The following is a 27999-nucleotide window of genomic DNA, read 5'->3' as shown; positions in this document are numbered from 1 at the left end:
ACCTTACTCAAAGAGCTAGAACAAATTGATTATTTAATTTGTAACTCTGAATGGTGTTGCTTATAAATTCTGTTAATAGCAGCCTGTCTAGAAACACTGAATATTTGGAAGAAGGTCTTTTAGTTATTAGTATGTCTTATTGATATGAATAAATCATTACTATGGATTTATTTCAACTACCTTTAATCATTAGTAGTTAGAAATAAAGGTAATTGTACTGGAGTTGATTTCTCCAATCTCTACATGGAAATGATAACTTGTGTGTATTACATCTATTTAGAATCATAGAATGGTTTGAGTTGGAAAGGACCTTAAAGAGCAACTAGTTCCAATCCCCCTATCATGGGCAGGGCCACCTTCCACTAGACCAAGTTGCCAAAAATTCCTTCCTGCCTGGCTTGAATACTCACAGCGATGGGGCATCCACAACTTCTCTGGGCAACCTCTTATAGTGCCTCACCACCCTCACAGTAGTGAGTAGACCCCAGGGAAGTGGGATTCCTGTGCTTCCTCAGCTGAAAATGGCCACCCACCTCAGCTCCCAAATACAATTTTCCCTTTTTATTTTTTTTTTAATTTATCTACTTCAATTTTCACACTGTAAGAAGAGAGGAAACCATTCCCTCAGTTTGAATAGAGATTTTTATCAGGCCTTAGAGTCATTTCATCTCCTCCCTGAGGAGTTTGAGCTTGTCTCCTTTTCTCCTTCCACTCTCTTCCACTGTCTCTTTTCTGAGGAGCTGGGGTGTCAGGCAGGGGTGCTGAGGGTGAGTTTCTCCTTGAGCTGCCGGTCTGGACAGAGTGGAAGGGCCTCAGATGATGACTGAACCCGTTAGGGTTACCTGGGTTGTGCAGAAGTGCCTTGATCCTTAGCCTTAGTCAGTGTTTACAGCTGGGAAAAAGGAAGAGACTGATTTGAAACCTAAACTGATATGTCTAATACTGCTATTGAAGACTTGAGTCTGTTTTTCTGAGTTTTTTTCCTGCTTTTCCCCAATATATAGTAAGGGGTGGTTACATTTGTGCCTTTTACTGCTTCCAACTGGTCAAAACTTCATGTAATCCTGTTTATAATGTCTACTATCTGCTTACCTTTTCCTTTCCTTTTTTCTTCCCCTTCTCTTCCAGCCCTTTCACTATAATCAGAACTACTATTTTGTTCCAATAAAATGATTTCATAACTAAATATGGAACAAAATCTGAAGCTGGCTAATTGATGCTCCGTATTCTGTGGGGAAATGGGCTTCAGAGTACATATAGATCAGATGAGCTGCTGTTACTTTTTGTGTTAGCAGATCCATATGAACTCTCTGCAAGCCTGAGGGCATTTGCCAGATACCAACTGCTATGTTTTTTTCCCTATTTATAAGGATTTGGGATTTTCCACTAGTAGGTTGAAAGAGGGAAGGTTTAAATGCATGACCCGAGATAGAGTTGAAAGTAGTTGTTAATATCTATTAATATGGTATTCTATATAAACACATGTGGGGTTGACTTTTTTATTTTTATTAATTTGTTAATAACATGAAATTGAACATTGTAAACTGAGTCATGCTTCAGGTATTTCCCTTACTGAGGCTGTCTTGTATTACAATATTTGAAGGAACAATGTATCTTATAATTAAAAAAAGTAATAAAATCACACTGCTTTCTTGCAGATGCCATCCCGCCAAACTATTTCAGCCTTTACTTCCGAATCGTCAGATTTGATGTCTCAGCAATGGAAAAGAATGCTTCCAATTTGGTGAAGGCTGAGTTTAGGGTCTTCCGCCTGCAGAACTCCAAGGCACGGGTCTCGGAGCAGCGGATAGAGCTGTACCAGGTATGGTGGCACCTCGGACACATCAACTCCCCATCTTTCATCAGCAAACCCATTTTGCACCCACCTAGCAGGCAGAACAAACCATGGGGAGAAGCAGTTGGGTCCTGTCTCTCCAAAGTAACCTCTTATTTCCATTCCTTCCCTAGAAAGGATTTCAGTCAAAATTATATGAAGCTGAAATGTGCAAAATTTTTCTAGTGGTTGTGCCTCATGACTCCAAAGTTTTGAGCCAGTAGTGTGCCCAGGTGGCCAAGAGGGCCAATACCATCCTGGCCTGTATCAAAAATAGCTTGACCAGCAGGACTAAGGAAGTGATTTTCCCTCTGTACTCAGCGCTGGTGAGGCTACATCTCGAGTATGTGTCCAGTTCTAGGCCCCTCATTATAAGACAGACATTGAGTCCAGAGCAAGTCCAAAGAAGGGCAACTAAGCTGGTGAAGGGCCTGAGAGTAAGTCGTATGAGGAACCACTGAGGGAGCTGGGCTTGTTTAACCTGGAGAAAAGGAGGCTCATGGGGTGACCTTATCAGTCTCTACAACTACCTGAGAGGAGGTTGCAGACAGGTGGGAGTTGGCCTCTTTTCCCAGGCAACTGGTGGCAGGACAAGAGGAAATGGCCTCAAGCTGCACCACAGGAGGTTCAGGTTGAACATCAGAAAGAATTTAATCACTGAAAGGGTTGACAAGTATTGGAACAGGCTGCCCAGGGAAGTGGTGGAGTCACTATTCCTGGAAGAATTCAAGAGATGACTGGATGTGGCACTTAGTGCTGTGGTTTAGTTGATATGGTGATTTTCTGTCAAAGGTTGGACTCCATGATCTTGGAGGTCTTTTCCAGCCTTAATGATTCTGTGATTCTGTCATTCTGGTTTTTGGCATATAATAATAAGTGACAGAAAAAGACGTCAAAAAAGTCATCCCCAGGATCTCTGTCTCCCAGCACCTGACCTGTATTGTAGTTTACATAGAAGTCAAATTCCTCTCTCTGGCACGTGTTCAGGGAGAAGCCTTTTAATCATTCCTTGTGGAAATGGAATTAGTAACTCAATTCCAAAGTTTAGCACTTGCAAACTGTCTTCTGTATGGTAGTCCAGGGGTTGGGGCAAGGGAGTGCACAATTCAGGGATTGAGGAGTGAGGAAGAACATGCCCCATGACTCTCTCACTCCTGAGTGTTGATAAGATTGATGCCATTCAATCTTTAAGGACTTTAAAGCCATTTAACCTCACTTAACATAGAGTCTGCATTTGTGCAAATGTTATCTAGAGCATATTTCATCCAAAGCATACTTCACTTTGCTGAGAAACACAGCAACTAAAAGGGGCCCAGCTCCCAGCAGTTTTATACTGAGTAAAACTCATGATTGTTCTGGCAATCTGTGACTTGTTCTGCTGAAAACCTTGCCAGATCCATTGGGTGCAAATTGGAGTTAGTCATCTCCCTCGCTTTCAATGTTCACCTTTTCCTGCCTGGTCTGGTCAAGTGGAAGGCAAACTTTGAGCTGAGAAGGGGCAATTTGGATTCACATTCTTGCTTGAAGAGACAGTATAAGCTAATCCTGGAGGCTGACAGCAGGAAAAGGCACACTGGTATGTTTACACATTGTTTAAACGTAGGAAAAGCATGATTCCCAGTTGAATGTGGTTCAAGTCCACAGGTGGTCACTGGGTGCTTGTCTTCATAACTGTGACCTGGATGCCTTCCTTCCCAATGAAGGAAGAAAGCAGAATAATCGGAAGACAGAGGAAATAATCTGTCATTTGTTAAAAGAGAAAGCTAGAAATGTTTATTGAGAGTCACTGGTGTTGCCTGTATTTAACAGTCCTCAGAGAGAAATACACTGTGGGTCTCTGTGATGCTGCCACACCAGCCATTGAAACAATTGTATGTTCTGGCTTGACCTCACTGTTCAGACATCCTAAAAGGCGCTGATGGCATCTCTGGGCTTTCTGTTGTTCTACTTTTGAGAGCTGTTAGTCAGCCACCTGAAAGCAGTACAGCTGTGGTTGTCTGAGCTCCATTCATTGCTTTTCCGTGTTTGAGGAACATGGGACACAAAGGGTTTGGCAGTGGTATGGAAGAAAAGGCCTTTGCTTGGCTGGGATTTTGCCTTGTGATGAGAAACAGCTGGGGCTTATTTGGGAGAGCCTGACTCGAGCAAGCCTGTGCCCATGGAAATGACTGACACCTGCATCCAAGACAGGTACTTGGGTCCTTTGGATAAATATATGGCTGGTGAGTAAGGGAGTTTCTTTTTTAGGCTGGGTGGGTCATACTAAGTGAAGTGTTAGGTGAGTAATGAGGGCAGGTTATTGTAGGATTAGGTCTGTTCTCCACCAACTAACAGGCAAGCCAAAGGCAGCAAGCTCTAAGCATGTGTTTTGCCAGGCATATTTTAGGCATGTTACTTTGCTCCTTTGCTTGTAGAGAGGCAAGCTATCTCCAGAGCATTTCCCTTTGGTCATATTTTTTCCTTGTATGATTTTGTATGCAGCTTGATTTTGTATGCTCCTTGATTTTGTATGCAGCTCTTCCTAAAACCTTGTATGGAGGTATTATAGCTCTGTGATGGCCAATCTGAACTGCATGGGTTCCTTGGCAGCAGCTCTACTGTAAGAGCATGAGAGTCCCTAAATATTACTGCAACTAATCTCCATCACAACACATGAGGTTAACATGCAGTGTTTAACAGGAAAAGCAAAAGCAGGAAGAAATTGAAAAGGAGGGACCCAAGATCCTTTTGGTTCTCTTCCAACATGAGATGTTCTATGATTCTATGCTGTACTGTAGAACAGTGCCGTAGAAAGCATCCTAAAGCTTAGTATGTGAATCTTAGGAAGAAGAAAATCTGTGGAGATGAAGACAAAGAAGGATGGGTAGGAGACATTGGTACCACAGTGATGCTAGAGGAGTTTCAGGGCTGTGTAGTGATATATTGATAGTGCAGATAGGGTTGTCTAGCAGTAAAGGAAGGCGCAAATGTGAGAGGTAAAAGGGGAGAGTGAGGAAGATGTTGTTTCAGTGGAAGTGGGAGAGGCAGATATGTTCTGTAAGGGCTGGAGACTTCGTCAGGTATCTGATTCCAGCATGAAAAGCTGGAGAGTGAGCCTTGCAGAGGAGATTGCTAGAGGAGTTGGCATGTGCAGCTGCTGCTCCTCCTCTGTGCATAAGCAAGACTTCCTGTCTTGTGAGATAGGTTCTGGGCTTGCCAAGGCTGTTGTGCCCAGAAGGAACAGTGTGGTTTTTCATCTTGCATAAGCAACATTTAATTATTAGGGGGTTTTTTCTCCTCCGACCAAGTTTCAGGTTGCCTAGTGTTTTGCTTTGTTGTGGAGATCTTCTTGATGAGGGTTTTTGAAATTCCTCTCATTCCTGCAGTTTCAGGGAATGATTGTTCCTTTGTCTCCTAGTCTTTCTCAGTCAAGCAGGAAGAGAGAGGCAGAAGTCTTCTGAAGAGAGTCATAGCTCTCTTGTGGTTCACTGAAATAGTCTAACTGCTCTCCAAGAGCTTTCTGATTGAGTCCAGTGGAAATTTAGTAGTAGTATGTATACCATTGGTGCAGAAGGGACAACATTACTCTCAAGGACTATTTTAGGAACAGCTAGAGACAGATGTGCAGGGTAAATTGAAAAAATAAGCAAGCAGAATATAAATATTTTGTTTCTCCTCCTGATTCTTTCTTTGTGTGGTCCTGTGACCTTACAGATCTCCCCTTAAAACGAAAAAAGAAATGCAAGACTGCACCTTTTTGGCTAAGCTTTCCTCAGGCTATACTTGGCTCCCTTTTCCAAACCACATCAGAAAGGGACCTTGTGTTTTCCTACAGCCCTTGTTTGCACTGACTCTGGGAAGGCATTCTCGGGCTGCCTAGCATGGCAAGCCAGGGCTGTGGCCCCTCGTTCCTGGCCCCTGGTGCAGGAGCAGCAGGACCCTGTTCCCACCTCAGAGTCCAGGCTGGAGCACAGAGTGCCCCATCATATTTATGCTGGGAGTGAGTGGTTATGGATCTGTTTGCCAGGTTTGCTGCCCTCCAGATTTCTCTGGGCAGTGAGTCTTAGCGATTAATTCTCATGGAGGTACCCTGGATGCATCTGCGAAGCCAGTGGGCAAATGGTAATTCCCGTGAGCAGAAAATGTCTGTTCTCACCCAGAATACTTCTGGTGTTTAAGGATTAGTCAGCCACATCTGTGTGTTCCTGCACAGATGGGAAACGCAGTGCACATACTAAGTAGTCTTAGGATGGAAAATAATAAAATCATAGAAGTAGGAATTAAGGCTGATACAAAAGCTTCTGTCTCTTCTTGGCTATGGATAAGCGAAGCCACAGAGAATTAAATTCTTTAAAGGCACTGTCTTTTCTGTTGTTTCTTCTGCCCAAAAGGAAGGGTAATCTGATGGTTATACTGCTGATCAGCAGCATGTTGGAGAGTGGGAAGCTGGAGAGAAGGAAGGAAGCGGCGTGACCTCAGACGTGGCGAGCGCTCTCCTGTGCTTCTCCTTCCATCCTTCCACTGCACCACGATCACTTCTCAATGTGCACTGAGACTTCAGAAAATATTGAGAGGATAAAGTGCTTTTGGGGAAGGGAGGAGGAATAATATTAAATAAACAAGTTTTAGCATCCTCCAGTGGCCCTTGCTATGTTTTTAAAGATTTATGCCAAATGCAGGCTTTATTGGAATTTGATCAGATAAAGCTCAGTTGTTATGGGAATGTCTTTGTTCGTTGGTTTTCTTGCCTGCTTTGAAGACTTCATCACATCTTTCTTTTATTAAGGTGCTTCTGTATTTATGAATAAAGTCTCTGCGCCCTTCAAAAAAACCCTTGTCTTTTATGAATAAGCATTCCAGAAAATAAATAGGCACCACCGCAAAGCTGAACTAGTGGAAACCCTCACAGGGTGAAAAGCCATCCTTCAGAGAACATTGTGGTGTTGTTTTTAAGATATTTTTATTATGTATGGGCAGTCAAACAATAACAAGTAATAATTGCTTCCTATGGAAGCGGTGCCATGTTTTGTTAACAGATCATAAAGCATCACAGAAAATGCAGCTGAAGTGCTATGTTTTATTGTCATCATTACCTGAGGCTGCAGTGAGTGGGAATACCTGAGAGGCTGTGGATGGGGAGGATGTACCATGGGACGTATCAGAGCACAGGTTTGGAGCAAATGAATGGTGCCAGGTTAAATCCCAGAGGGGGACATCAGATTGCATTGAAGAATTTGAAGCAAACCAGAGCAGACCTTTGGTCTTTCCATGTTTGGAAGGGCCTAGTCCATGCCGAGAGCTCCTGTGGAGCTTTCTCAGGGTAGGAAGAGCCGTCTGCCCTCTAGACAGTGGTAACCCCCACTTCTTTAAGGACCTCTCTCCCTACTTGGAGGTATTAGGAGGAAGATGCTGTGGAACATATTACCCATTATGAGTCAGATTTAAATTTAAACCACAGTCAGTTGTTCAAATACTTTCAATTCAGACAGTGTTTTGTCTTGTTTTTCAGTTGGGAAATACGTTTAGAGTGAGCTACTATAGGTTTGGGCCAAATCTCTGTGGTGCAAATCTGAGGCAATTTACACTGCAGCAGAGATTCTCCTGACTGATCTCTGTATAATCAGGAGCAGAGGGGCCTTGCTCTCTTTTCTTGCCAAAAAGTGCTGTCTCTAATGCCATGGAAGAAAATACCATGAAGCAGGATTTGTGGCTTGAGCTGGTGCAGGATGTCTGTATTACAGATGTCACCTGGGGCATTTGATTATAATTGACTGTGACCCACATCTAAAGTAGTATATTTGGATCTCATAATTTATGTATTGCTGTCCTGAAACCAGATTCGTGCAATCCAAAAGGTTGCAAGGTTATGTTAAATGGCAAATGTACAGTGTTCTTTGAGGTGCCAAACTGAGTATAAAGTGTGGACCTAATAACTTTCTGTTCTACCAACCTCCTTCTTCTTCCCTGGCCCCCTCAGCAACAGCTCAGGACCAGAGGAAGTTAATTTGCTGTATATTTCAGTTGAATTGCTGTTTTCTCCTTGTTCCAGAATCCCCTTTTCTGATTCCAAATACTGTATCTCCTACAAAAAGATGTCAGTACATTGGAGACCATGTATAGAGTACCCTTGGCAAATAGTCTGTGAGCATGACGAGAAGTATTTATCGCTGCATCATCTTCACTGCAAGTTGAAAGTGTATCTCATATGCAACTACCTCTTGCCAGGAACAGAGCAGTTATTGAAGACAACTTGAAGAAATAGATGATACCCCCATTAGCTCCTGGCAAAAGCCAGCGTGTAGTCCCAGCTCAACACTGCTATGTGTAGAAATGTAGGGCACTGAGCTGATAGATTTATTGCCATATGTGGTGCAGGCACTTTATAGGAGGGGTAGGAGTGCAGGCCATGGGTCAGAAAACAACTGCTAGATTTGGGTTCCTGCCCTTTGGGCTAGGATTTGGTGGTGTGACCAAGTCTATGTTACGCTTAGACATGAGCAAGTTTGAACAAAGCACCTCAGCATGGAAGTTACTGGGCTGAGGAACATCAGGTTGGCTTGCTGGCCTTGTGCTAGGGAGCCTGTTGGAGGGGGGAAGGTAGTGCTTCTGTTCTGGGGAGGTACAGGAAACAGTGTGAAGCTTTCTTGGAGAGAAGGCGATATGAAGAGAATAGATGATGGCACAAAATGGAGGAGGGTGGGAGTGGTTTGGGTGGACGCCTGTAGGTGCTGGGAAGAGAAAACCACAAGGAGAATTGTGAGTTATGTGGAAGAAGGCAGGCAAGAGGAAGGGAAGAAAGAGGAGTGACTTGTGGAAGATGACATCTTAGAAGAAGCACTAAGTCCAAATATTCAGATAGCCAAGAAAGTTGCATGCCAAAATGTTGTAGTAAAATGCACATGAAGATGAGATATGGCTGTCAGGGACAGGGTTGAGGAAGAGAAAGGGCTTGGGAGACCAGTGCATAAAGAGGAGATGAACACAGGAGTACCCTTCAGGATCTGGGGGATTTGGCTAGAATACAGGAGAACCCACTCTGTTTTTGTTGACTTTGGCTCCTACTTGTTGATATTTTAATAAAACATAATGTGCCTCTGGCAAGTTAAAGCTAAATACTAGATAAGTTTATGGGATTTTTTTTGTTTTGCTTCATTTTATATAAAATCTTTCTTTGGAGCTATCTTAAAAATCTCCTAAATGGCAGGAAATTGCCCTCAATATTTCAGAATCTTCCAGGAGAAGGACCCCAGACCTGCCCGTTTTTATTTATTGCTTGTACAGTGCAGAGTCTTCCTGCCTGCTTAAGCATAAATCAGCCTGAATGGCCTCAGGGCTGCGTCCCCAACTTACATTGCACATGTATCTTCAGTAGCAGGAGGAAGGCCCTGCTTGGGGAACAAATGGAGAGGAAATCCCATCTCAGGATCCATTCTCTTCCCAGAGCTCATCCCCTCACTGCAGAGTGATGTAATAAGTCTGTCACAGTGATTCCATGACATACTTGACTTTGCCTCCCTTTTTGACCTGCTTAAGCACTCATCTCTTTACCCCCCTCACACTTCACCTTCTTTTACCTTTAAGCAAGTATCGGCCAACACTGTAAGAGAATCCTACTGCAGCTGTAGCCCATCCAGATATAAAGGAGGTTGGGTTATGTGTGCAATATGTTCTTTTTATTTGCAAGTTTGCATGAAGAACGTGTCTGGCAAGTTCTGAGCAGATGGATCAGAGAGCTATGGGGTTTTTTACAAACTTTGGCAAGTACTCCATACCTTTGTATTTTGGCAGGAACTCTGCATCTCATATACTGGTCTCCAAAGATTCTGCCCTCAGTTTGAGCCTGATTCCGAGACCGTTGCAAGTAATGGAAAGACTTCCATTGATAAGCGGGGGGGCTGTAAAGCCCCTTTAAACTTCACAGCACTGGAGGCAGTGTCTGAATTACTCCTTTGCAGAAGTGGTTACAGAAAGAGCTTGAAAATTCACACTGACAATTTTTTAAAAAAATACACAGTTGATCTCTTGCACTTAGAAGCAGCTAAGATTTTGATAGCCAGTAGATTCTCAGTTATCTGGCAAAAGGTACTGTATGGAGGCTTTGCACTTTACAACATATGTTTTCACATATAATGAGTAAGAAACTGGAGAGGTTTGCAACAGAATTAAGGATTTGCTTTTCCTTGTGTCCAAGATAGGATCAAAGGCCTCAAGTTCAACCAGGGAGTGAGAAAGGATTGAGAATTAGCATGGTCATTTTTTAACTTTAAGTTTCAGAAGGAGCTGGCTGAAGTCTCTGAGAGCTGTCTGAGGAGACCTTTGAAATCTGGAACCAGGCAGCGAGTGAATCTTTCAGTAGAGTGAATAGTGTGTAAGAATTTGGAAATGACAAGAAGCTGCTTATGCAGACCTTGGGAATCTGGTTATTCCAGTGTAGAGAGTTAGACTGGAGTCCCCTGCAGGTTTCTTCTAGTTCAGAAAAAGTTAACCTAAATGGCAATTTTCAGCTATGCTGAACTTTGCTCTGTGTTAACTGGCATTAGCACATCATTTACCACTGGATCTCATTGTTTGGGCTTATTTACTTTGAGCTTACAAGCACATGTCAGGTTATTTCCATTATTTTAAAAGGGCCTTGAAGTTCCAATGGAAACCGTGGATAATGGCTGATAAGTAAGAGTAGTGAGCCTGCCAAGGTGTTGTAATACACAAGAACATCACAGGAGCCTGAAATGACAGAGAAAAGAAGGGAAGGAAGGAAGTTATCAGGGGGCCAACAGCATCTGGAGGGAGGAGATCAGACAGTCCAGAATGAATGGAGAGGAAAAACAGATTTATAGCAGGTTTTTACAAGATAATGCCGTATTTACTGCTACTCAGTGATTGCAGAACCCACACTGGCTGACAGCAGTAACCATTTCAAGTTCCAGGCCAACACAGCAGATAGAATAGATATTTTTAAGTGGCCATATGATCTTATTACTACGTTTTGAAAGTTCATCAACTTGTTTTAAGAAACTGTAAGTCATCAAAAATATTTCCAAACAGTTGGTGACTCTAATTCTCAAACCCAGCTATAAAGTGCCCTTGTTATTGCAAAAGCTTGGCCTTTGATGGGTGCCCAGGGTTTTCTTGGCTGTGGCAAATGTATGTCATTGATGCATCAGCCTGTGTATCATCACTGCTGAACCACATTCAGCGTTTTGTTTGCTTGTTTTCTTGCTGAGGAGGTGGTGAATTTATTAGCCAAAACTATTCCACTGCAAATTATACTTAATTGTAGTTTTCCCATTCTTCTGCATCTGACTGTGGTGACTATAGAAGACTTAGATTTTGGCCAGACCATCAAATCTGAAATAAACTAAGCCTGTTGCTGTTCTGGAGCTCTAGTTCTTTGAAAGAACCAGTGTATCTTTATGTCAAATTTTTTCCTTTTAGCTCTGTAATGAGTCATGAAGACAGGCTGTTCTGGCGTCTGCTGTCAGTGGTTATTGTCTAGAATACATACACTAATGTGTTGATTCAGTTATCCCCTGCTTTAGCTGCCTGAGTATATGAGCGGGGGAGTAGGCAAAGGAAAATTTGAGCAAAATAATTATGTTTCTTTTTAACAGAGTCTTGAGGTTTGGAGGTTTTTCTGGTTTTGTTTTTGAACCAGTATAATTACACTGACGCTGAAAGCTGCTGTTCTGCTTATATCAGCTTCTGATATACCCCATTCTTTAAAGTCATGTTTCTTCTAATTTTGTAAACATTCTGCTTTGTTTGTTATCATGAATTATATAGTGTTCTCAGTGTACTTACAGTTTATAAAATACAGACTAAGATAATCCTTGTCCTTATTTTTATACTCAGAACTGTGTGATAGTTACTTGAGGGTATAAACATGTGTGCCTATAAATAAACAGTTTCATCCTCCAGTATTTTAATGAAGATTTCAGCTACTTGATACTTAATTTTTTTAAAAAATCTACAGTTGATCTGAAAAGCAAGCATAGCAGGGTGGCAGAAGTAATTTAGAAATCAGTATTTTCTGGAAACTCACCTGTCATTCTTCTGAAACCAGTTTGTGACAAAACTAAAACTTCTCACTGCTGAGTGCCCTGGTCCTGGTTATTTGGGATATACTTTCAAGATAATATCAGAGGTGAGCCTCCTCTAATGAGTGAGGAGGAGCACAGACAAATAGCTGCCAACCAGGCAGAGGGTCTCCCCCAGAAGACTGAGCAGAACACCTTTGGAGGACCCATGAAGAATAGATTTCAACAGGATTTGTAACATACCAGAAATCTGGCAGGCCTAAGAGAGTGGCATGTGAGTGCTGTCATCACCAAGATCCCCAGCTGGGCTTCCTAAACATATGTAGCTGTGCAAACAAGAGCAATTATTTGTTTGCATCTGGCATCTTCATGAGCCATTTCCTGCAATTAACTGCATTGTTTATATATTCATGTGTTTGTTTCACCTTGATGTGCTGGCAGTAGCTGCATGTATATGATACCCTTCACAGGTATTTATAAAGTATTATTTTCCCCAGGTGTTTTTAAGAAGCCTCAGAATAAAAAAAAAAAATATGAGGGAAAGGTTAGCAGTGGCCATAGAAAAAGATAGCTAGAAGGCAGGGCTTAAGTGTACAAGACACTTGGTCAAGAGGAGATTAACAAGTGTACTGGCTGTTTGTTTTCCTGTGAAAGGGAGGAATCACATAAAAAGAGGGTAGAAAAAACCCAAATTGTTCTTAGAATTTAGAGCACTACTGCTGAATGTAAATTACTCTGTATACTGAGCTAGAAGTCTGCTGGATAACCTTTTGGTAACACTTGTACCTATTCGGCTCATCCCCACAGAATGTGATGCCTGCATAATCCTTTATTACAAAAGGCAGTGTTACTTTATCACTCTGTTGAAAGCAAGGCCAAATAAACAGATACACCTGGAAGAACATCCCCACGTTCAGAACCTGGGGTTTGAGTTTGTTGATTTTGAGCTTTTACTCAAGCGTGTGTGAAGGTGTGCGTGCTCTCACCTGTGCGCACGCAGTTGTTGTGCATCATCAGCTGCTTGTGCCTGCAGGTGTTTGAATGTGTTGCTCCTGAGTGAGGGAGGTGGGGCTGCTTGTGTGGAAACTGTCTCCCGCTCATGCAAATGATGGAATCTGTGTCTCTGCATGCAGTTGGTGATGCACAGTTCTCCCCCCCTACCTGAAAACCCTAGCCTTCCACATCATGACCTATAAATCAGACCAAACTCCTTCTACCTCTTTAAGAGGCAATGTTTGGTTAAGGTGCCAGATGGAAATGAGAAAGGATTAAAGAGGAAGTTTAACTCAGTTGACTTTCTCTTATGTGGGTGTTTTTTTTGCCCCGTCTTCTGTTAATGTTTTTAGTACACTGAAAGCTTTTGCACAAAGGCTTTCGTTTAGCTCTTGCAGATACAAGCTGTTCAGCAACATTTCTGATAGCAGTGTTTGATGTGGTTGTGATGGGCTAAGCATAAAGGTAAGGTAGTGCTTATGGGTAAGGCAAGGCAATGTTTATAGCTAAAGGTAATATCTCTTCGAAGACCAATCAGTATAGCTGCAAGAAGTAGACAAGCTTTCAAGTGCAAGAGCTGGGAGGTACAGGAAAGGCTTTTATTCTTTTTTGAAACTAAACTAGTTGATCTAGTAGGAAGAAAGGACTGAAAATACTGAAAGAGACATTTTTCAGTGAGGATATAGGCTTGAGGGTGTATTGGAAGAAAAGGGTATGTTAATGATGGGGAGGGTAAGATAAGAAATGTAGAGCAAAGTAAAAAGAAGCAAACCAAAGGGGGGGAAATGGCAGAGAGAAACTAAAATGCTTGTTTCATGTAATAATTTCTGGAATACTCATTTGAAGAACGTAGTGTATCTGTGAAAATTTCTGAGAGATTCCTACAAAATGGCCCCTTTGTTTACCACCATGTAGAGTGCTATTGCTTCAGTGTGGATGGAAACATAGAATGCAGTGTAGAAAAAAGAAGTGAAGAATTCTTAATCAGATTATTTTGTGTGAGGAAACAGACTCTGAGGATCCAGCCTAGGATTTTATCATCCATTAGCTTTCCACACTTGCAACAATGTAAGAGAAAAAGAAGGAGAAATGGAAATGGTGAAGCTAGAAGGTCATTCTTGCTTACAAGTAATCAGATTGTTAAGATCATACATCACCCTAAGACTACAAAGGCACTTCCAGGAGAAGGAGATTCAAGCTAATTTCACTTAGTATGGCACTCATCATACTTGATAGCCTTTTCTTAAGAATGACCAGTGCCTGTTTAGCCCATGGTGTCATTTGTGGCAATTATCCCATACTTAGCTCATTCTTCATAATTTGCTTCCTGAACGTGCAGCATAAACAACATAGAGAGAAACTTTACTTTCAGATATCATAGATACCATAGTATGGATCATATCCAGCTCTTTTAATCAGAGAATCATATCCTCTCCCACAGTGCCGTACAGTTCTGAAACCTGCAAACACTTTTCCAGTCATTCAGCTCATTGGTGAGGATGGATTTTCCTTGTAGCATTGGACATATGCAGTGATGATTTCTTGTGCTTTTACAAATGCCTTTCATTGCAGGTACACACTGCCAGCCCTTGACTTTGTCTTTTGGTAGCAATTGGGATAAAGACTGGGATAAATAGATTTTATTTTTGCTACCAGGGCACAGCCGAGTCTTCAAAATATGTCTAAGACCAATTATAGTTATCATTAGGAGATTGCTTTTGGCACATTACTTACTTTTAGTCCTTACATCACTGCCAAAACTGAGGTATGCAGTTTCTGGAGTCTTTGGAAAGATATGACTGTGCAGAAAGGAAGAGAAATGAGCCAAGTCCTTGTGTCCCATTTGCCTCACACCCCGCCCCCCCCCTCAGCCCCAAAACATCTTTGCAAAATGACAGCTGCATTACATCCTCAGAAACACTTGACCTGATAAAGACCAAAGGGAAGGCAAAGTTATATTTGTACTTCTCTGGGACTTTCCCAGCATTGATTACAGATTCTCTCATCCCTCTGGCACTTCTGAGCAATGGTAGTCCCCTTGCTGCTGCCAGACTCTCTGTAAACAATTGTTCAGACACTTTGTTTGAAGGTTGCCTCATAAAAAGGAGTCCCAATGTTCACTGTTTGTGTGCCCTTAGTTTCTACTGGAGAACTCAGCATTGCCTACTAGGAGCACTTAGTAACCTTCTGGACTTGAACCAACATCTTCTCATGACTTTTTGCTAAATGTGTTGATCAGAAGGAAGGCAAAGAGCTTGTCATGTTGCTTTTCTTTTCATAAGACAAATGTTATTGTAAGAGCCGCACTGTTGGCCTTTGAGAGGTCCAGCACTGACTTGAAATAAATAGGGAGACTCTACATGCTGGTTCTACGTGCTGGACAGAATCTGATCTTTTCAAGCCTGCTTTTCTGTTTAGTTACGAAAAGCTGAATTTTATCACAATGACATAGTTTCACACCTCTTTTGAAATATTTTTCTTTACATGTATTATGCAGTTTCACCGTGGCTTTATTACAGCAGTGTTTGCTAGATGTCAGGTTGTTCTGGGCTGAGAAAATAGGAGGAAACAATGAGACATTGTTAGTTACTCATGTGGAGATGGACATGGATAGTTAAAGAGAGGAAAAACCCGAAACAGTATATGAAGTCGCACAGCTGGCATGCCAAAAGTTACAAAGTGATGTTATCCTGTGGTATCTTCATTGGAGTTGACTTAATGTTGCATGGCATTCCAGCTCCCTGCATCACAAAACTATCAACATAGTAATAACCAGGAAACCGTCAGCCTGTTAGCAGCCAAAAGTCCAATTGGTTTCATCCTAGAGTTAGGGTAAATACTAGCAGGCTATGGCTGTATGTGGGAAGGCACTCACTGAATTGTTTGACTAGGAGGAAGAGTGTGGGTACTTGAAATTCTAGCCATGCAGGGCTTGGGTTTCTTTCCTACGGGTATTTTTTATTGCATAGGCAGTAGCAAGCTTTGCTGAAACATTTGACACAAATACAAATAATGGTGGCATCAAAGTTTGGATGGAAGCAGCATCACCTGTTGCACAAATACATGTATGGCCATATGTTTAATGTATGATTAGTACCTGAAATCAAAGAGAAGGCTGAAAGCATGAATAAGGCAATATCATAGGGATTAGCTATGGGTGTGCAATATAATATCTTCAATGTACAGACTACATTGTACGGGTGGTACTTCAGCATCTGTTGTTATGCTCTAGCCAGTGTAAGTATTACTGAAGAAGGTAAAATAGCTTCTTTTGATGTTTACTTTGATATCTTGACTGCTTGTACTACAGGATGAGTTTTCAGGGCAGTTCTTTCTGTGTGATTTCTCTCATGAAGGACTATGTGATGGTATATTTTGCTTGGGACCGTAAGCTGATTTCATTAGAGTGTTTTTAAATCATGTTCTTCTCCTTACACATCCCAAGAAAATTCTTTCTAAAAATGTGCATTCTAAAAATCTGCTGCATAGAGATTTGAACTGTAATAGTTTCTTCTGCTATATTATAATGTTAGTGGTCCATTTTAATAGCAACCAGGTAAATGTTAACCTGTAGGCAATCTTATTTGTTGTTTCTTGCAGGTGTTAAAATCTAAAGAATTATCATCACCAGGACAGCGCTACATTGACAGCAAAGTAGTTAAAACAAGAGCTGAAGGAGAATGGTTGTCATTTGATGTCACTGAGGCTGTACATGAGTGGCTCCATCACAGAGGTGACAAGTGCTCTTTGCCTTCATTCCTGCCCTAACTGCTCCTCCATTAACTCAGCAGTATTTCAGGTTGATTCCATGTGTAAAAACCAACTCCACTCACTATTATGTTTTGCAGACAGGAATCTTGGATTTAAGATAAGCTTACATTGTCCGTGCTGTACCTTCGTGCCTTCCAATAATTATATCATCCCAAATAAAAGTGAGGAGCTTGAAGCAAGATTTGCAGGTAACGAAAGAAAAGACACCAACTTTTTAAAATGTTGTAGTACTTACTAATTGAGGAGGGAAATAAAAAGCTGTTACTGCCTCCTAGATGGCATTCAGCTTATTGAAAACTTGCTCTTTTGAGAATCATGATTCTCAGCTGGTAGGAAATGGTATTAAAGGCACAAGGGTAAAATTATATCATCTGAACAAATTCTAAAATCAGATGGCATGAATAAGCTCATTCCTTGCATGCAGCTTTGATGTCCTTAAGAGGCTGTGTTACAGTTTGTAGCAAGCACACAGGATATACATACAGTTTTGGGTTTAGTGAAGTCTGTTGCACAGTAAGCCATCCCCTTTTGGATAGTAGTGAGTAAAACATGCTGAGTATTTTCAAAATAAACCCTTTGACTGCTGTCCATCCTAGTACTCTAATGAGTCAGACTTAGTAGAAAAGATTGGATGTTAAAAAATAAACAGTATGTAGTGTGGGTTATAGATATATGTGCTTTTTATGGACAGCAGACAAGGTGATATGGAGTAAATATATCAAGGTCATAGTAGCTCCCTTGTGTTTTTAAGCCATTAAACTTTCACTTTCGAAAAGGGAAATAGTATTTAATTGACAGTACTGGAGTTATCATTCCCCAGTACATATAAAACTGTAGGTATATTAGAACCAATTTTAATGCAAATTCTGTTTATACAGTTCTCATTTTTTAAAGCATATCATGATTTTAGTTCACTCGTGTTCCAAGGATTTGAGTGTATTCCAAATACTAAGTTTTCTAACTATTGTTTCACTGCATTGGAAATTTTTCTCTAAGTAAATACATGTACTGTACATATGATTAAAGCCATTGTGTGTATTTAAAAAATTCTCAGTATGATGTTTGGTCACTGTAATTGCAAATGTTACAAAAAGAAAAGTGTATCTTTTTCTGTTTAGATAGTATTATCTTGTTGGGGAGGTTAATTTTCAAAACGGTCTTAGCAAAAGGCATAACACAACTACTATGAAAGGCCAATACTTTGAGTCTCTTGCCTGTGTTATTGCCATGATAAGAAGCTAGTAAGACAGATTGTGTTCAAAGAGAAAATGCAAAATAGGAGGTCATGGTTTGCCGCTTAGAGAAGAAATACTTTGATCAATGTCTTTGCCATGCCCATACAAAAGAAGGGACTAGAATAACTGACTTCTGGGGAAAATTAGCAGATTTAAATAAACTGGCAATGGGAGATGGAGAATTTAAAAGTATTAGAGGGGAGCGAATGTGATAGAGAAAACTAATGGGATAGGAGTAAGCAGTGGGAAATGAAGGTGAAGTATACAGAGCAGCTTTAATGATGTTAAAAGGTTTTAAAAGGTACATAGCTAGTTTAAAGTTAGAAATTCTGCTTTAAGTGACGTGACAAAAGAATCACTGCTTGGGGCATTTGAAACTAAGCAATGCAGATGCAATGACTTAAATTATCTTTTCTGTTACTCATTTCAATAGTTCTGGTAAATGTGCTGAAATGCCATGAAACAGTGCTGAATATGGGAGGGCCAGTACAATATATAACATGAGAACTGTGAATATCCTAGGGATCTTGGTTTGAAATTTCCCCCCCTTCCCCAGTAAACATGCTCAGCTGACGCCATCATGGCCAAGTTTCTGAGAGAATATTTTTAAGAGATGGTTTATTTAATTTGTGAAGAAAAAGCAACACAATGTTTATCACCAAAATGTATTTTTTGAAGGTATTGATGACTACACATATTCCAGTGGTGATGTGAAAGCTTTAAAGTCCAATAGGAAAAAATACAGTGGGAAGACCCCACATCTTCTGCTAATGTTATTACCCTCCTACAGACTTGAGTCGCAACAGCCCAGTCGGCGGAAGAAGCGTGCTCTAGATGCTGCCTATTGTTTTAGGTAACTATGCATCTGTATTCAATATACTTAAAAAATCATACCAGCCTGTGAGGTGTCATGCAGTTGTTTATCATTGTTTCTTTACAGTTGGTATTTATACAGAACTCATCCCCTCATTTGCAGACCCACGGGGTCTGTGCAGCAGGTGTCTGCCCAGTGGTCTCCAATCCCACAGAGACAGTGGCAGATGAGAGAGGTTGTGACTTTAGGCAGCAAAGGCTGATGAGTTCCATCTGGGATGATTCCCAAGTGCATTAGTCCCATAATAATTACAGCCAAATTATCACCTCCACTTTGCTCACCTACTCAGAGTCCCCTCTGTAGGACCTGGGGAAAAAGACTTGACTAAGTCCTCCAGAGGAACCTTTAGCTTTGTCTCTAAAGCAAGTCCTTCCATGTCTAGGTATCCAATTTCAGTTACAGTATAAGCTACTATTGATTTGATTTGGTTGAGAATTTTTGGGACTCAGACTTACCTGCCTGTAAAGCATCATTCAGGGAGTGAGGAACTGGATTATTTTCATTCCCTGTGTTGTTTTTGTTATGACCAATGGGTTTGTCTGTACTTTATTTCCAAGGAATGTGCAGGATAATTGCTGTCTGCGTCCACTTTATATTGACTTCAAGAGGGATCTTGGCTGGAAATGGATTCATGAACCTAAAGGATACCATGCTAATTTCTGTGCAGGAGCCTGCCCGTATTTATGGAGCTCAGATACTCAGCACAGCAGAGTAAGTAGTGGTTTTGCTAATTTTCAGCTTCTATAACTTCAGTTTTATAACTGCAGGGTGAACTATGTTTCTGGGACTGACATCAACACCAATGCTCAAAGTTTGTCTCAATAACTAAAGATGATGAAATGTGGTCCTATAGAGGAACTCACACATGGCCTCGAGCAGTAGGAATGTATTGACCCAGAGATTTTTTTTGTATGTGTTCATCAATATGATATGGTTGAATTGAATGCTTTTTGTGAATATGTAGCCTTGGGAGGTGGCCTGGGAAGGGCCTTTCATTATAGAGCAGGAGTGGATGATAACACAATGAGCTCAGTCAGCAAAGGCACTGAGGAAGGCACTGTCAGAGTAACGAAAGGGCTGAGTGGTGTACCAGCTGGTTATCACCTACGTTTATGACCTGCCATTTCAAGATTAGCACTTACCATGCTGAATTTCATGAAAATGTACTGATGGATGGCCTTCTTTCACTTCAAAAGATGTATTCTTTCTTGTACTTTGAAAATTTATATGTCTTGGGATACTGAAGAACCAAATGATAGTCATCTAAGATGGGACTTCTAGAGATTAGATGTGGTATTTTAGTCAACTGCCTTAGGATGAGTAGTAGTCTGCTGAGAAGTGCTTATTTCTCTCAACTGTCAGTAGGGATGTCTAGACAGTAAATGCAAGAGGCAGACATTTGCATCACAGTTGTCGTAAAGTAAGAATTTCACCCTCAGGTCCATACTAAGAATGATGTCTCCCCTTTTTCAAACCTTCCTTAAAATACCAGCTCCATGTTGGCCAGTAGGGAGAAGTCTCCATGTCCAAGGGACAGCTTGTGTTCCTTTTGGTTAGTAAAACAGAGATACGATGTGAATTTACCCCTTTGTAACTGTTACTGGCTGTGACATTGCTAATAGTACAATGTTGGCAGGCAGAGGTATAAATAAGGTAAGTATGTTTCCATGCTGATGCGGGGTAATAGTGTACACATTTTGGAGCAGCACTTGTTTGTAAAGGAAAGAGGAAGAATAACTGTCATGGTCACAAATATGTGGTTTGGATAGTTGCCCAAAGAGTCAGAAGTTGCTTAATAAAGTAGTTAGTGTTGCTGTCCTGAACAGATCTTCTGTCTCTCTAAGCTGCAAATGTTGTGTTGAAGTTCTAGGAAAAGGTCACTTGGTGTTTGGCTAAGACATTAATGGCATCCTCAGGAATACCTATGCATCATCAGTGGCTAACCCTACATACTTCCCTTGCAGAGAACCATGCATAGGAATCCAACGTGACATAGATGATAACTTCACCACAGCTGGTTCTCAACAGGAGTAGCTGCATCTTGAGTCCTGGTGCTTGCAGGGTGGCCTTAATGAACTTAATTGACATAGCCAGAGGGTAAAAGCAGATGAGTACCTATGTTGTGAAGGGCTTACTTCTCTCTTTGGTGCGCTTGGTAAAGCCAAAATGCTGCAAACAGCAAATGGCAATCTGAATAAACAGATAAAAAACTTTCATTTTCTTCTTTCCATATGAATATAGTGTGTGTGTTGATTCAAAGGGCTACACTTTAAAGGCAGGCTCCAGGCATGTACCTGTTCTGAGGTTTAAGACTATATGTACAAAACCCTAGCAAACTGAGGCCATATTGTGACACCAGATTGAAGTGAAGAAGCATAAAAAATATTAAAATCCAGGAATCTTCATACTGCTTTCTGTGGGCATTCTCTCAGGTGCTGTGGGAGGAGGTGATGCAGAAAGTAATTTGGTTGTTAAAGGTGGATGCCTTAATCTGTTTTTTTGTTTCTCCTTCTAGGTACTCAGCTTGTATAACACCATAAATCCAGAAGCTTCTGCCTCTCCGTGCTGTGTGTCCCAGGATTTGGAACCCCTCACCATCCTCTACTACATTGGCAAAGCACCCAAAATTGAACAGCTGTCCAACATGATTGTAAAGTCTTGCAAGTGCAGCTAAAGGATATCCCCGAAACAGCATGACGTGTGTTTATTAAAAAAAAATAACCGAGGAAAAAAAGAAAGAGAGAGCGAGAAGGAAGGAAAGAAAAATAAAAACCCAGGTTCATCAGTGTTAAAAAAAAAAAAAAAAAAAAAAAAGAAGAAAAAAAGTGGTACTAGTCCGAACTGTTTGAAAGTTTTTGGTTTTGTTTTTTTTTTTTAAACTGGCATCCGAAGCAAAACATTGAAGGCTTTTTTCCTACATTTCACCTACACATAGTGTGAGATAGACAAGAAGCAAAGTTAAAGAAAAAAGAAACCTTTTAAAAAATAAACACTGGAAGAAATTTGTTAGTGTTACTATGTGAAAGGAAAAAAACAGGAAAATCCCATGAAGTGGAGTTGCTGTATCTGTCCCGTGCCTTACTTGATCTCTCTGTATTGTTACGCAATAGGCATCCTACCCATTCCTCTTAGTTGTAGAGTTAACAGTGCATTATTTATTTGTGTGTAAAAACTATTAAATGAACATTTCCATATCGCCATTGGAAAAAAAGAAAACCAGCCAATGTGGACAAAGCGGAGACCAAATAAGCTGCCAGAAATACATATAAAGCCTAAAGGAACACAAGCTCAAAAGAATCAGAAGAATAATGGTTAGTTTAGTTTGATTAAAATAGAAATCAGTTATTACATTATTGACAAACTCTGCCTTTAAAATACCTTATTTTTTGTGCCAGCTGCCTAGAGAGACTTCTTGTAAGGTCTCAAACCCTTGTTTTAAATACTGAATAATTTACTAATAAAGGACACTCTGTTTCAGTCTCAAAGACAAGTCTATAAGATTTTTTTTTTACTGTAAATGATTTAAAATGTCAGTTTAGTAAACCAGTGAAATATTTAACATGTACTGGTCTAATCTTCAGACCTTAATATGTTGCTGTATAGCTATGCTATGGGATTTTTTTTGTTCTTTTGGTATATGTAACCATACCTAGAGTATTACAATAGGTGGGTAGTAAAAGCCAGCTTAATTGGAAACATATCTGTAGATCTCTATTTGTAAACTATTAAAAAATTACCTACTTTATGTGTAATGTGTAAATTTTCACCATATTTTTGTACTCTGTAATACTGTCAGCTCTCATGACTTTGAATTTGAATTTGGGGCTCTTTTTGATCACTCAGAATCATGTGTTTCCCTCTAGCTGGCCAGTATGAGTAGAGTCCCTATATTTTGACTTGCACTACAAATACATGTTTTATAATAATTGCTATACATGTGCTTTGTATATTGTTCATCATTATGACATAAGCTACCTGACTCCCATTTGTTTTTCTGTTTCATAAAAAGGATGGATTAAAGCAATCTCTCCCCCCCTTCTCCCCTCCTTCTTCAGTTGTCCCTGTTCAGAACACTTGAATCGCGATGCGGTTCGGATTTCTAGGCCTTTCAGTTTTCATTCGGCGTTCAAACAGATGGGCAGAGAGCGAGGTGTCAAGAGATGTCCCAGCCTGGCTGAGGTGAGGCAAACCCTTGCAGAGAATGACATTCACCACTGTGCAGAAGGCTGGTAGGAAGGGTCTGCCGCGGCGATGTTTGGGATCGATGCACAGTCAGAGGCCGTGCATCGGCCTGGCATGCAGCGGGGACTTGGGCTGTGGGACTGGTCCTGCTCTTACTGAGGTAACAGAGGTTTGCCTTTAACTTCTGCAGTGGCACAGCAGGCCCCTTTAGGCTGTTGGTATGTGTGTAAGGATTTGCAGGATCAGCCCCTTGATTTTTGCAAGCTTGCTGATTTTTTTTTCAATTGAGTTCATGTTAAAGCTCCTTAAAAAAAAAAAAAAAAAGGAAAAAGGAACATGGGGGGTCCTAAGATTTTTGTTGTTGTTACGTTTTAATATTGTCGAGGGAGTTAAAAAAAAAAATCACGTCACCTACTTCATTTAAAAAAAGCTCCAACGTAAATTAGCAAAAAAAAAAAAGAATCATGAAGAAGGCACAGTCATTTCATTTCACATGATGAATGCTTTTGCACAGCAGAGCTGGAAAACTGCAATACAGGCATACTACTTGGATGGGAAGGGCGTTTTCTGTTATTGTCCTGAGCAGTGTTGGAACGACACTCCTGAGCTTGATGTTGTCTGCTCCAGTTTTAAGAAGTGCAATTTCTTTGGCTTCAGCGGAACACTGATGCAAAACTGAAATACCATGGTGGCTTGCACATGCAGCTCCTCAGGACTTCTGTAGAGCCCGTCCTTATTGCCTAGTTGGAAACATAGCCCCAGAGATGATTTAATGCCACCCATTGACTCAGCGCAGAGGAGGAGGTACGTTAGACTTCTGATTTATTTAGTGAGTTGAGATGAACAAGTGAAAAAATCTGTCCTGCTAACACTTGCTTGAGCCAGACTAACTCCAGTGAGAAGATGCACTGAACTCAGTGAAACTCCTCAGGGTAATACATACTCTGGATTTTGCTGTATATGGCAGCAAAATTAGTTTTATCAGGTTCAGTATGAGAACTGTATTTTTGTTGGACAGGAAAGGAGACAAGGATGAACATTTTACAAAACTTAAAAAGTTATTTTGCAGTTCTCTGGTATGGGAATGCAGCTCAAAATCAGTTTTGAAAATGTGGTATAGGAGATAGCATAGTTGTCCAACTATACTCACTATGCGCTGGATGGAGCTGAAAACTTTGATTTGGAGTTTTTCTCTAAATTTAGGTATAAAACACTATTTCTGTGTGTCATTGCCCCAAGGTTGAGTATTTTTTTCTTTTTTTGTTCCTCAAAATGCACTGATTGTATTTGAAATTCTCTATTATAAAGCTCCTACTTTTTTTTTTTTCATTTTTTTGTTCATTGGGCATGTATTTTCTTTTTAATTACCAAGGGTGTTAGGCCTGATCCTACAATGTGCAGAACTTACGGATGAAATTCCCCTCTACAGAGTGGGGTAATGTGAGTCCTAAGCACTGCTCAGGTCTGATGTAAATACCCCTGCAATGATCTTTAGATGGATCTGCAACAGCTCAAGGACTTTGCTATGGGCCTTATCATGGCGAGGTAGTTGCCACTGTCTGAGCAGAGTCCCTGAGAACTGATGGTAAATGGTCAGCATCTTGAAAGATCAGACCCAAGGGGCTGACTGGGGCTGAGGGGGAATCATAGCACTTAGCTGGGTGGGGTTGGATAGCATTTCCTCTGTGTTATAACTGTATGGTTGGCGTGGTTTAAAGGAGAAGGAAAAGAAACTTAAAGGACAGCCGTGTTGTACTTTGGTGATCGATTACTCTGTATTTTAACACATTGTATGTCTGGTTTTGTGGTGCTCTAGTGGTAAATAAATTATTTCAATTATACGCTGGTGTTGCTTTCATATGGCAGTGTTCTTCTGACACAGGCAATTCCTCAGCTCTGGCTCAGCTTAATCCCTGCAACACCTGATTTGGTGTGGGCTTTTAGTGTGTGTGACCTTGACGTGGTCCTGCATAGGCTGAGGTGAAGAACAACCATCCTGAGCATGAATCACATCTGCTGTGAGGATTGCTTTCCCCTCATGCAGTGTATGTCTTGGTCTATAGACAAGAAGTGGCTTCTGGTTGACTGCTCGGAGCAGCAGCTCTGTCCCGGATGTGTGCAGGACAGGTACTGCCCTGGGTAGGAGCTGTGTTACTCCACAGCCCTGCTGTGCCTGATCCTTCACTAGAACCATACCCTGGCAGGCCTGTTACAGCCGGCACCACTTTTAGAGGCTTTCCTCTCTGGTGTAGGATCTCAAAGTAGTTTCTTCCTCATTTCTGTAACGCTGTTGGAGGTGGGAAGGTGATCTGTTTTCTGATGCCTGTACACTAAGTGATCCCACAGCACTGCATCCCACAGGAAAGCACAGTGAAACAAACTTGGGTTTGTATATTGTTCAAAATAGTCCACAATGGGATGAGATGGGGTATTAGAGGAGAGGCAACAGACATAAGTTGGAACATGGCAAATTCTGGCTTCGTGGAAGGACAATATTTTTACAACGGAGGTGGCCAAGGCGTGAAATGGGTTGCCCAGAGAGGGCATGACTTCTCCATCCTTGGAGATGCTCAAAACTGTCTGGGCAAGATTCCAGGCAGCCTGTTCCAACCGTGCCTGCTCTGAGCAGGAGGTTGGGCTGGAGACCTCATAAACCCCTGCCCACCCAAACAAAGAGTCATGTTCCAACCCAACCACTATTTCTGTCATGGGCTAAAAGAGCACAAAAAACACTGTTTCTCAACTGCCTCAATTATTTCAGTTTGCCATCAGCAACCATGTAGACACATGGAAGTGGTTTTTTTGACAGAAAATAGGACTCCCTAGTTTGTTGTAAGTCTCTCTCCATGCACTCTGCAATATGCAATTGTATTATCTAAGCAAATAGGAATTAAGAAGCCTGGTATTGCAGCTTTTCTTTATCAGGCCCTAGTCACTTAAATAAATAAAACTGGTGGGAGGAAGGACTGCAGGATTGAATCATTACTTTTAAAGTTGATAAAATATGAAAATGCTTCCAGACCAGAGGCTGATGAGGAGACCAGGAACTGCTCTTCCTGATGCCTTTTCTGGCATCTAAGGAGTGCATAGGATTTCTTGGCATGAATGAAAGAATATGTCATATTGTTTAGAGTTATTGTGATTAATTATAACAAATGGACTCTGTGGTCTGTCAATATGTTTAAGAATGCAACTTGGGATGAGCATTAAAAACAATTTTAGGAATGATTTCACCACAGTTATGTTTCAGCCTTACATTGATCTGCCTTAATTGATTTCAGTGAGTTTATACAGGCATAAAACTATAGTCCTGCAAAAATTTCTAGATACCAACTTTCATTCTGTCTACTTTTAGTTACACAGCTATATGCTTTGACATGAATGTAATCTGCCAGCCTCATTGTTATCTGAGGAAGTCCTCACACTGCCTTGAGGTGAGAATATTTTGCAGCCCTGTCTGTTGTATTTGTGAAATCAGTGAAGAACAGGAGGGTTTGAGGAGGAATGCTGATTGGAAATTTTAGATGGGAAAGTGGTTGTGGTGCCTGTAACTAAAAAGGAAAAAAGTAGAGGGAACACAGTGTGCTAAGAGAGATTTTATAGCATGGGGCTGAAAAGATGGAAGCTCTCCCATGATGATGAGACTTATGCAGAGTATTTTGATGCTGGGCTTGTCTTTTCCTTTAGTTAACACAACCTCTCCAGACTGTATCACTGAAGCCCTTGCTCTGCTTGAATCAAATTGTGGTTAATAGATGTGGAATATTCAATATAGGAAAAAACCCAAACCGTGTAAATGTCTTGAAACTTATTTTTTAGGCCAAAATCTGCCTCTTAGATCAGACAGAACAGATTCTATGAGGAGCCATGAGTTCTGGAAGAAAATAAACCAAGAGGTTATGTAATTATATGTGGTTATAAAGTAGATGTGAAGTAATGTAGTTGGCTTGTCAGTGGGTATGGGTGTAGCAGTAATTTCTTCATCTGTATAAAAATAAAATTAAATGGAACAGAAAGCTGATGAGAACTTCTAATCAAATTTGATATGCTCATTTAATGAAGTAACCTGCTGGAATCTAATACAGAACCTCTGGGGTATAAACCTTTCTTAAAACATATGGTGGTCCAAGAAACAAATATTTCCTTTGAATGGGGGGTTTTAGTGCCAAACTAAGATGATGGCAGGAGGAAGGGTCAGTAATCACTGATCTTTGGGTCTCAGCACTGTTTGCACATACTACAGGCAGGTCCTGATTTAATGATCCCTACAACTCATTCAAAGAAAATTTGCCACAAGAAAGGGAACAAGAAAGATACAAAAGGCAAATGGGACCAGAGTCTCTTTTTGTTCAGTGAAGTACATCATGAGTCTGAGAAAGGAGTTTTTCCATACTAATTGATCCAGCTAATTAGAGATGGATGAAACCGAAATGTTAACATGAGAGTACACATTTTACTAAAGTCAAAATCAAGTGATTGGGGCTCTTATGTAGTGTTCAAACCTGAGCCATTTTTATAAAATTCAGTTAGGTCCGATCCCTGCCACCAGTTTATAACCAAACTGTAATCACCAAATTTGTTGCTGGGGTGTGTAGGGCTTTTAGCTTAAGATGTCAAAAGTTCTTGCACTTAAATAGCTCTGAGCGTTGCAGATGCAAGTCTCACAGAATAGTCTTGTTTGGGTTTTTTTCCCAAGCACAAAGATGCATAAATCTAATTGCCATTCATAGAGATGACAGTTGGCAACAGTCAAAATGTCCCTACACATCAAGGTGCTTCCCAGAGAACCAGTAGTGTTATAGGTCACCTCATTCTTCAGTGATTAAAAGACCAGCATTATGGGACTATGTGATGGGGTTTTGCCTCTAAGGGAACTCACGTGAAACAAATTGATGGCTTCATTCCTGTTCCTAGTGTAAACTTGTTGGCAGTCTCCAAGGATATGCAGACTAATTTCATCCATCAAGAGCAGAAAATATCCGGAAAAAAATGCTTTTTTTTTTCCTTTGGAAAAATGTAAATACACAAGACAAAATATGCAGCAGTTCATGGGCAAGTTATGCATTCCTCTGCAGTGTGTAACCTGTTCTCAAA

At 40.9% G+C, this 27999-nt stretch overlaps 1 protein-coding gene across 1 annotated transcript in view; it reads left to right on the top strand.

The window, feature by feature from the left end:
* Positions 1-22758, top strand: part of TGFB2 (transforming growth factor beta 2) — a 62202-nt gene extending 39444 nt beyond the window's left edge. The window contains exons 2-7 of the mRNA XM_039378791.1: positions 1659-1822; positions 16444-16576; positions 16692-16802; positions 18528-18702; positions 19281-19434; positions 21239-22758. Of these exons, the coding sequence (XP_039234725.1) occupies positions 1659-1822; positions 16444-16576; positions 16692-16802; positions 18528-18702; positions 19281-19434; positions 21239-21397 (896 nt within the window). The 3' untranslated portion in view covers positions 21398-22758. The remainder of the gene's footprint in view (positions 1-1658; positions 1823-16443; positions 16577-16691; positions 16803-18527; positions 18703-19280; positions 19435-21238) is intronic.
* Positions 22759-27999: the final 5241 nt, after the last annotated feature.

The sequence above is a fragment of the Pipra filicauda genome, unplaced genomic scaffold (assembly GCF_003945595.2).
Source record: "Pipra filicauda isolate LSUMZ 115617 unplaced genomic scaffold, ASM394559v2 scaffold147_size4022426_pilon, whole genome shotgun sequence".
Lineage (NCBI taxonomy): Eukaryota > Metazoa > Chordata > Aves > Passeriformes > Pipridae > Pipra > Pipra filicauda.
The sequence above is the reverse complement of the archived record's forward strand: the minus strand, read 5'-3'. Positions and strand labels throughout refer to the sequence as shown.